At 36.7% G+C, this 10566-nt stretch overlaps 1 protein-coding gene across 1 annotated transcript; it reads right to left on the reverse strand.

Annotated features, from left to right (window-relative positions):
• Positions 1-8655: 8655 nt before the first annotated feature.
• Positions 8656-9682, reverse strand: LOC143626683 (uncharacterized). The gene is made up of 4 exons (XM_077096684.1): positions 9615-9682; positions 9248-9497; positions 9055-9150; positions 8656-8994 (listed from the first exon to the last, which is right to left on the reverse strand). Exons 1-4 carry the CDS (start codon positions 9680-9682, stop codon positions 8656-8658), a joined length of 753 nt encoding a protein of 250 aa, XP_076952799.1.
• Between the last annotated feature and the right edge of the window lie 884 nt (positions 9683-10566).

The raw sequence follows: 10566 nt of genomic DNA on the forward strand, positions 1-10566 counted from the left end.
CCCCAGAACAATAATAACCCCTGGGAACTATGTTACCCCAGAACAATAATAACCCCTGGGAACTATGTTACCCCAGAACAATGTAACCCCTGGGAACTATGTTACCCCAGAACAATAACACATTATAAACATTTTATATATTCTATGCATCAGTCCATATATATATAAATGTACAAGTATTTCCATACGATCGGTATGTACTTAAATACTTTAAATAAGACATGTTTTCCGCCCCGGGAAAATATAATTAAAACAATTCATTAAAAGGGGCTCGTGAAAACTCACCTTTTTGTGAGATGGTGAGTAATATAAGGAACAGCTACGTGCCTGGATCTGTAATATAATATCTAGTCGTTACTATATAATTCCCATAACTTAAAGACGTATCAATCGGTACATCTGGGAACATTGTTAACCCAGTACTGTACTCGATTCGGGGACAATGTTAACCCCGTGACACTTCTAAGGACTCAGATTGACATTGCTTAGAGTTTGACAGTCAAATTAGTTAAGGGGATGAAATTATAGCTCGGTTTGACACCCCGTTTGGCCGTGGGGCCCGTTTCCGGTATTTCGGTGCCGGAAACGGTAAAATCGGGTAAAATTACCCAAATCATCCGAATTATTTTCGGATGATTTATTTTTACTTAATTTACTTAGATTTATGAAATAGTCTATTTTTAGAGTTTTCATGTACCAGTCAGCTCGCTTATGCGAACTTTGCCGGTTTACACGTTTTAAGCTTTAAAAACTTGTTTTTATGTTCTTTTTAGCACAAATAATTACCCGATTAGTCTCGGGTCATGAAATTTTGCACAAAACTTAATTTGACAGAAAGGAATTTTGTAAAAATTTTCCAGAATTATTTTCTTATATTTATATTTATTTATCTATTTTTAAATCTTATTAAAATACTAAATATATCAAAAATACCAAAACACTTTAGAAAAATCCCAAGTTTTTCTGGGATGATCTTTATCATCCTCATAACTTTCTGGAATTTTCCCAGATTTATTTTCCTACATTTACATTTATTTATCTATTTTTAAATCTTGTTAAAACACTAAATATATCAAAAATACCAAAACACTTTAGAAAAATCCCAAATTTTTCTGGGATGATCTTTATCATCCTCATAACTTTCTGGAATTTTCCCAGATTTATTTTCCTACATTTACATTTATTTATATATTTTTAAATCTTGTTAAAACACTAAATATATCAAAAATACCAAAACACTTTAGAAAAATCCCAAATTTTTCTGGGATGATCTTTATCATCCTCATAACTTCCTGGAATTTTTCCAGAATTTAAAACTTATTTTTCAAGCCATTTTCACCCAAAACCGAGCTAGAAAGCCCTAGAACTCGTTTCACCGAAAAGCCTACTTAGACTTTTCCAACTGAGCTCAAATTTTGTGGGTGACTTTTATATGTTATAAAAAGCTTATCTTAAATTTTCCGGAATTTTTCATCATGTTTTGCTATTTTTCACTATTTTTGGCCAAAACCGAGCATTAAATTCACCAAATATTCATCTTTTATCCAAAAATTACCAAAAATTCACAGATCTCATATTTTCATGTGTAGATCATCTCTGTGAAATTTCGTGACCCGACTCTAAGCACACGTAAATCTGTCCATTTTTCATAAACACACGAAAACCGAACTATTTTGTGTTTTCTAGCTTTAGATCGCAAGGATCTCGGTTTCTAGCCTTTGCTAGCCGCTAGATACAACACTTACAAGCACAATATCACTATACCAAGCAAGTTACACCAATAATCAAACCATTTCTTTCAAAGTGTCGGTTTTTAAGTAAAAACAAAGGTTTTAACCGTAGAAATCCATTCCCGACTCTTTTTACTCATTTCTTGGACCAAGATCCCTTGTATAACATGTATACATCTCTTGATCATGCAAGAGTCGGTTCCATCTCGGTTCTTCACCCATCTTTCACTTGGAAACTCATTTTAACAAGATTTTAACCGTAAAATTTTATTCTAAACACTTTTAACTCATTACTTGGATCAAGATCCTTTGTATAACTTGTATACATCCCTTGATCATACGAGAATCGGTTTTATCTCGGGTTTTCACCCGTCTTTCACATGGAAACCTCCTTTTCTCAATATTGTAGAATTAGAAACAAGATTTAAGCATAAAAACCATAATTATACCTTCAATTCTTGGTTTAAAGATCAAGGGGATGGATGGAAGCTTGAAAGTTGAGAGAGTTTGAGAGTGTTTTTGGTGTTAAAAAAAAAAAATATAATGTGTATGAATGTGTGTATAGGGGCCGGCCAAAGAGGGGGTGTGGGGGGGGCCCACATCTCAAATATTGTCCACACATTTGGATTACACAATCCGGATAATGTTGTGGATAATCTGGTTCAGTTCGTTTCTCGTTTAAACTCGTAATTCGGCTTAAAACGGGCCTAAAATGGTTGTTTTTCGGGTTAACATAAAATTTATATAAAACTGATTTAAAAACTTTAAAAACTTAACCCACGACATTAAAACATCATATCATTAATAATTACGCATCTTTTTCGGCTTGATTGATCGTCTCTTGCTTGGTTTGGTGTTAAAGGTTTCGTTTATCGTACCGACGTACTAATAAATCGAAATCCTTTTTATGTGCTATAATTCACTTATCCCGAAGCATTAATACCTCGTAAATATCACTAAACATTATATACTTCGTCTATAATGTAATTCCCGATTCGTTCGGGTTTCAATAATCGTTCATTGGTTAATTGTAATTCCAATACGATTCACTATATAATTGAGTATAATTCATACTGTGAACCATATATATTCGTATAAACGTACTATAACTCATATAATCAGTATTAAATAACACGTAAATAGTATATTCCGGCTAGGGTATACCTGGAGTTGCCGGAATCGTTACAGTATCAGCTGGATCCTGTTGTTCAATTTGCCATTTCTTACGCTGTAGCTTTGCAGAAAAGAAATTTCGTACTGACAAGTCTGCTGAAAACCATGCAAGGGCCACTGAGAAGGCAGGGGAAGACGGTAAGAAGGGTGATGATGATAAGGGAGGAGCGAAAGGAACTAAAAGATCTGCAGATGTCGTGGAGTATGCGGGGAAAAAGATACCAAAGGTTGCGGGGAGGGAAACATGCAAAGTGTGCGGGAAGATGCACCTGGGAGAATGCAAGCCTGGTTCAAACCAGTGCTACCGATGCGGGAAGAAGGGACACATAACTCATGATTGCATCGAGGACCAGAAATGTTACAGGTGTGGTAAGTCGGGTCACTTAGCTAAAGATTGTGGGGGAGCAATAACGGTGGAAGGAACAAGGAGAGGTGAGTACTCGATCTGTGGAAAATGTGGGAAGAAACACTCGGGAGAGTGCAGAGTGGGACTAGGTGTGTGCTTCAGGTGTGGAAAAGTAGGACATCTCTCTTGTGAGTGTAAGGATCACCATAGGTGTCACAACTGTGGAGGGCGTGGACACCTAGCAAGGGACTGCAGAAAACCGAATGAAGGGCGTGAAGCGGAGAAGAATGCTTGAGGTTTAACAGTTTCCTCTGCATGCTTGGAAAAGATAATTCAATAAGGCTAGCTACTAGCCATAAGTTTATTTTACGTTATGTTTGACTTATTAATGACCCTATGCATGTTATTTTATATTGAAGTTTAGACTGGTGCTTATTAATTATGATATGAACTGTTTTGAATGCATGTGGGTTATGATAAATAGATGTGTTGAATTAGAGCGTCATCTTAGGAGTTAGCGTTATGGTATAAAACAAGATTCCTTGGAAAGACGAGACGAGACTTGATACGTCGAGGGCCTCATGGACAAGCTACCTTAATAGCTAAAACACATGATCACCGCTCGATGACTGCAAGTCAGAAGTAAGAAGGATGACCCACAAAGCGGAGGCGATGCAGTAAAGCGTGTAAATATAAGAAGTGTTCCTTTTACAAGGAATAAGCTAGGTTTCGGGGAAAAAACCTCTTTAAGGAAGGAAGACTTGTAACATCCCGAATTTTATATAATAAATAAAAGAAGTCCATGATTTAAAAGCGAGTGTTTATATTTAATTAATATTAAATATAGAAAGAAGTATGGACTTGGGTAATTAATATGGATTAAGATGGTGGGATGGGCCTTAGGTCCATGGGCTTTAAGGGATATAAATACCCACTTAAGCCATCCTAAAACCCTAACTTATCATTCCATCTTTCTATAATCTCTACACACCCAAAACACACAATAAACACCACTATTGCGGCCGCGAGAAGAAGGAGGAGATCCGAGACCGATTCTAGCCTAAATCTTTGATATAAAATCAAGATACAAGATCGTAGTTCATAACCAATCTAAACCGTGACCTAAAAACGGGTAAAGGTATGTTCTTTATCGTTAAAGGTTATGTTTTTATAAACGTTTAGTCTTCAAACTTAGAACGAGATTAGATCGGGTATAAATGAAACGTAAAGTTGCGAACTTGATGCTAAAACGAACTTAATGGACCTGCAAACAGGTGCAGCTCGTTTAGAATGAACCCTAGGTATAGTTTTGAACGTTTTAGCTTAAAGGTCCAAACTTTATGCTTTTCCGGTCCGAGTTTTACCCGATAGGAAATGTTCGCGGGGTTGGTAATATCATACCAAGGAATTTCATGTGAAAACAGAGGTGATTATGGGTGTGAAGTGCGAACAGTGGCCGCTGCTGGGCAACTTCGCCTGCGGCTAAGTTCGCCTGCAGCCAAGTTCGCCAGCATGTTCGCTGAGCAAGTTTGCTGAGCAACTTCTCCTGGGGATAAGTTCGTTTAATGCTAACTTCGCCTAAGGCTAAGTTCGCTTAATTTATAAGTTCGCCATGTTAAGTTCGCGTACAATTAAGCTCTTTTAATACTAGGTTCGCCTAATACTAAGTAAAAGTAATCTGATACGGTAGGACGAGTATTAATACGTATAACTTATATACAGTTAGCTGAGCTCAGTAAAGGAGGGATTAACAACAAAAGAAGGAAGAAGCAGAGTTCAGGTGAGTTTCTAGCCCCATTTTCCTTGTTATGTTTTCAGGGCTGTGTGCATACTCGATGTGAAGTGTGAATACACTTACCTTAAGTGGTAAGTGTATGCTATATATGTTATACAAGTAGCTAATAAATAATGCTTGCCGGTGCGTGAATGATCTTCGGATATTGCACGTATCGCCAAGGATAGTGACTGTCAAGTAGTCATTAGTGTGTATGATTGTTGATGTGACTTGCTTATTATATAAATAATGTGCGTATAGGAAGTGGGTTATAGACAAGTAGAAGTATAGTGTGATAGAAGTGGATAGGGGTCTAGTAATAGAGTTAGGGGCATAACGTGAGCACGTGCTAGAGTGAGTCTATGCGTGCCTTCGTTATTAAAGTGGCATAAAGTGGCAAAAGTGGCATAAAGTGGCATAAGTGGCATAAAGTGGCACAAGTGGCATAAAGTGGCATTAGTGGCTAAGATGTAGGGGTACTTTAGTGGCTAAGCTGTAGGGGTAATTAAGTGGCTAATTTGTAGGGGTAATTAAGTGGTTAAGCAGTAACAGGTTAGACAGTGGACTATGCGTCTTCGGACACGTACGTAAATGCATGTAGTGGTTGCATGATAAGTTGCTTGATTAACTAGAACTCACTCAGCGTAGCTGACTTTTAGTATGCACGCAGGTGAGCTGATTATAGAGTTAGCATGAGGATGGCACATGGCATGGATTGAACGGCTGGCATCTGAAGAAAGAAGAAAAGATGTTTTAAATATAAAGTTTTGTGTTATGGTATCAAAGAAAAGATTTAATGTTTTGTAACAAATGATTGATGTTTTATATTCTGCGAAAATTTTTAATAAACTCTGACTTGCAGAACTGTGTTTATGAGTAAATCCGATGTTAAAGTGAGGCACCGGGAACGGGACCTTACATGTGACGGGTGATGAGTCAACACGGTCATTTTAGTGTGGGGTGAGTCGGGTTAACCTTCAACATTTTATATCAATATCTTATAGCTCATTTATCAAGTGAAAATAATTTCACAAGTAGGGTTGCACTTTTCTTAATTCGTAATCTTCTTTCATCTAATTTCAGCTTACAGTTGAAACTAATTTATACAAGTTTAGAGTCATAAAAATGTTGGTGCATAGAACAATCAGATGTAATAAATATGATTATAATATTAAAACAGATGTATTTTATGCTTACTTTATGATCATAGTTTGTACACTTTTCACAAGTTGAGAAAACAAAATCCTGATAAGGTCACAGCCTCACACATAAGTGACAACCAAATATGATGCGCTCTATTATAATTTGATTTTTTTCTTTTGATGAAGTTTAAATATTAAAAGGACAAAACTGATATATACATATATTTCTTAGTTATATGATCATGTTGAATTTTAAATAATATTAACATGTATTTTCATATGATCAGGTTATGCTTGGCCATCTATTTCATTATTAGTGTTAGAATTTAGTAATGTTGGAATGGACTGACTATTAGAATGGGCTGATACTGGTCAGTATCATTTTAAACACTTTTTTCTATAAAATATGTTAGAATAGATTGACTATTTTCATATGAAAATATTATGATTTTTATAATAGATGTGTTATAATTTGTCATTAATTTAACGAGTTTTTATACCCTGCGTGTTGAGGCTTGCAGGTGTTTATACAACAAGTGATTTAGCAAATGTATATCCAGGTTTTAGATAATGCACAGTTTCTCCAAGTTTCTAGCAGGTTATGTTTATGCAGAAAATATGTATTTGCAGATTTTGTTTTTAAGCAGATTGTTTATATTTATATTTTGTTTGTGCAGATTTTAGTTACAGATTTACGTTCAAAAATTGTATGACTTATAGATTTCATTTATCTTGTTCATATGGCCCCTCAAATTCCATGGTTCATTATACAAACCGTGTATATCTAATCTGTTGAACATATGTATTTATCTTATAGATTTCATTTATCTATACAAACCGTGTAAAATTGTATGACTTATAGATTTCATTTATCTTGTTCATATGGCCCCTCAAATTCCATGGTTCATTATACAAACCGTGTATATCTAATCTGTTGAACATATATATTTTTTATATTTCATATTGTGTCATTCATTAAACATCTTTATCTTTATTTATTTCTCATTGTGTCATTTATACAACCCATGTATCACATGGGTAACTAACCTAGGACTAAAGATTCTGATTCTAGATAAACAATGTAATCTGACCAATACAACAACAAATGTTGTGTACAACGATTTTTTTCTTATTTGTAAAATACGTGGGTATTATTTTTTTTGGTAATTCCTGTAATTTTAATGTAATTTGTAATTTTATTAACAAAATATGACAATTGTGTTATTGATTGTACTTTGCTTAATGTTTAAATATTAAAATTTTAATTAATTGCCCGTGTAATACACGGGTCTCAAACAAGTTTCTCATAAAGAAAAGTGGTATGCTAGCCATCTTTACAGTTTTATTTGACACTAAGTAATACTCATATTACTTTGTCTAATAGTAGCACGCATGCCATAAACATAACTCAAAATAAGGCACACATGCCCCTATCGCAGGCTATTATATATAACACTTTTTTAACTGCGTAGTGTTCCATGTTCGTGGAGTTTCATTTCCATCTAACTTCTCCAACTTATAAGCGTCTTTACCCAAAACTTCCTTGACTCTATAAGGTCCCTCCCAAGTTGGAGTTAGTTTTCCTGAAGGCTCTTGCCCTGAAGCGTCATTTTTGCGGAAGACAATATCTCCCGCATGAAAGTTACAAATTTTGACCTTAGAATCATAGTATTTTTGAAGTTAAAATTTATAAATATTCTCTCGAATGAGTGCTAACTCGCGTCGTTCTTCAAGAAGATTAAGATTTAAGCGTAACTTTTCATCATTATCGATGACAGATAATGTTCTTGCGGATGGAATTCCAATCTCTGCGGGAACCATGGCCTCCGTTCCATATGTCAAGCTGAATGTTGTTTTGAAGTTGCTTGCTTTCTTTTGGGTTCTGAAGCCCATAACACATGTGGCAACTCATCAACCCACCCGGTACGTTTAGCTTCTAGCTTTGATTTGATCCCATCCTTTATGCTTCTATTGGCCCTTTCGACTTGACCATTGGCTTGCGGATGAGCCACAAATGTAAACACTTGGTTTATTTGAAGTTCTTACAACCATGCTTGTAATCCGCCATCCGCAAATTGAGTTCCATTGTCAATAACTATTGTTTGCGGGAGGCCGAAGCGACAAATGATGAACTCCCATATAAACATTTTCACACTCGCAGCAATAATATAGGCAACTGGTTTGGCTTCAACCCATTTAGTAAAATATCAATTGCCACTATTAATTATTTCACGCGTCTCGGAGCTTCTGGGATTGGTCCCATAATATCAATTGCCCATTTCTGAAATGGCCAAGCGGACGATACTGGCAGCAATTCATTTTTTGGCCGCAAAGTGTTTGGTGCATGTCGTTGGCATGAATCACATTTTCGAATCTCGCGAACTGCATCAACATGCATTCCAGGACAATAGTACCCTACATGCCTCAACTTAGCAACCACCATCCTAGGGCCCGCATGAAAACTGCATATTCCTTCACGAATTTCCCTTATTAATAATTGGCTTCTTCTGCATCAACACATATAAGGAGTGGACTTAAGAAAGATCGGTGGTAAAGTACCCCGTCTTGCAACTGATAATTCAACGCCTTGTGTCTAATTTCTTGAGCTGCTGACTTTCCCTCTGGGAGTGCTCCTGACGATAGGTATGCAACAATTGGAGTCATCCAAGATTCAAATCCTGTCTGTATGACCAACACTTGGTGTTGCGGGACTGATGGTCGATCTAGAAATTCAATGCGTATATCCTTGGCAAAATGTTCAAAGTTTGTTGACGCTAGTTTGCTTAAGGCATCCGCAGATTTTTTTTCACTTCTTTTGATATGAATAACCTTGCACGATACAAATTGAAGTATGAGTTATTTTCCTTGAGACAAGTATGAGGCAATTACTTCATTCTTAGCTTCATATGATCCGTTAATCAGTCCCGCAATCAACATTGAGTCAGCGCGTGTCTCAAGATGTTGCACACCAAGTTTCTTAGCAATCTGCAATCCCTCCAGGAATGCTTCATATTGCTTCATTATTAGTGCTTTTGAAATCTAACTTAATGGCATAAGTAAATTCATGACCTTCCGGATTAACCAATCTCAAACCCGCACCAGACCCTTCACCACTTGACGCACCATCCGTGAACAAAGACCAAACTTGGTCTTGTTCCGGTGGAGTAGGAATCTGTTGTTCATTCAAACATTCTGTTTCCTTGTGTTGCAGAACCTCGGTAACAAAGTCTGCTAGAATCTGTCCCTTAATTGTTGGTCTTGACTTATATTCAATCGTGTGTTCACCTAACTCTATGGACCATTTTGCCAACCATCCAGACAAATCAGGTATGCTTAAAACACTTCAACTTATATCCCGTCAAAACGTTTATTGGGTTACCTTGATAATTTCTGCGGAGGCGTCTGGCCGCATAAATCATGGTAAAGCCAATTTTTCAAGAATAGAATACCTTGTTTCATCATCCGTCAACGTTCTGCTAACATAATAAATTGGCGTTTGGACAGTTTTCCTATCCATTAGTAACACTGTGCCAATGGTTATATCTGATGCTGAAAGATTCAAGGTCCAGCGGCTCTCCCGCTTGAGGTGCGGATAGCGTAGGTAACTCCATCAAACATCTTTTTTACTTCCATGAATGCTTGCTCAGCCTCCACGGTCCATTTTAAGTGTGCTTTTTTCAAACAATTGCGCAATGTTGACACGAAAGGGAATGATTTAGACGCATGATTGGCCAGAAACCTATTCAGGGCTACCAACCTACCGTTCAACGCTTGCACTTTTTAAGGGAAGATGGTGAAGGCATGCGGGCAATCGCTTTAACTTTTTCTGGATTAGCTTTGAAACCCGCACTTGTGACTATAACACCCAAAAACTTGCCTTCTTCCATCCCAAAAGAACACTTGCTGGGATTTAATTTCATGCTAATCTTTTTCAAAGTATGAAATGTTTCTTTAATATCTCGCAGCATCTGATCTTTCTCAACACTTTTGATCACTAAATCGTCCATGTAAACCTCCAGATTGTGCCCAATCTGACTTTTAAAGGCCTCATCCATCAATCGTTGATATGTTGCACCCGCATTCTTTAGCCCAAAAGGCATCATTTTGCAACAAAATGCCCTTTGATCTGTTCGGAAAGAAGTTTTATCCTCATCTCCAACCGCCATGCGGATCTGGTGATACCCCTTGTATGCATCAATGAAACACTTGAATTTGAACGGTGCAACTGCGTCGACTTTCAGATCAACTTTAGGTAAAGGATAACAATATATTGGGCATGCCATGTTTAAATATATAAAGTCAATGCACATCCGTCATGTCCTGTTGCTTTTAGGAACAATAACTGGATTTTCCACCCAAGTTTGATATCGAATTTCCCTAATGATCCCGACATTCAATAGA

This window comes from Bidens hawaiensis, unplaced genomic scaffold, assembly GCF_021521415.1.
Source record: "Bidens hawaiensis isolate Kalapana, Puna unplaced genomic scaffold, B.hawaiensis_p1.1 tig00004477_1, whole genome shotgun sequence".
NCBI lineage: Eukaryota > Viridiplantae > Streptophyta > Magnoliopsida > Asterales > Asteraceae > Bidens > Bidens hawaiensis.

What these genes read in the sequence shown, in the direction of transcription:
- LOC143626683 (XM_077096684.1), bottom strand. Translation starts at nt 9,682, where the DNA reads ATGGATAGGAAAACTGTCCAAACGCCAATTTATTATGTTAGCAGAACG. An exon ending in TTGACGGATGATGAAACAAG is followed by an intron (nt 9,498 to 9,614) that starts GTATTCTATTCT and finishes AAGTGTTTTAAG; the next exon opens with CATACCTGATTTGTCTGGAT. An exon ending in CTGGTGCGGGTTTGAGATTG is followed by an intron (nt 9,151 to 9,247) that starts GTTAATCCGGAA and finishes GAGGGATTGCAG; the next exon opens with ATTGCTAAGAAACTTGGTGT.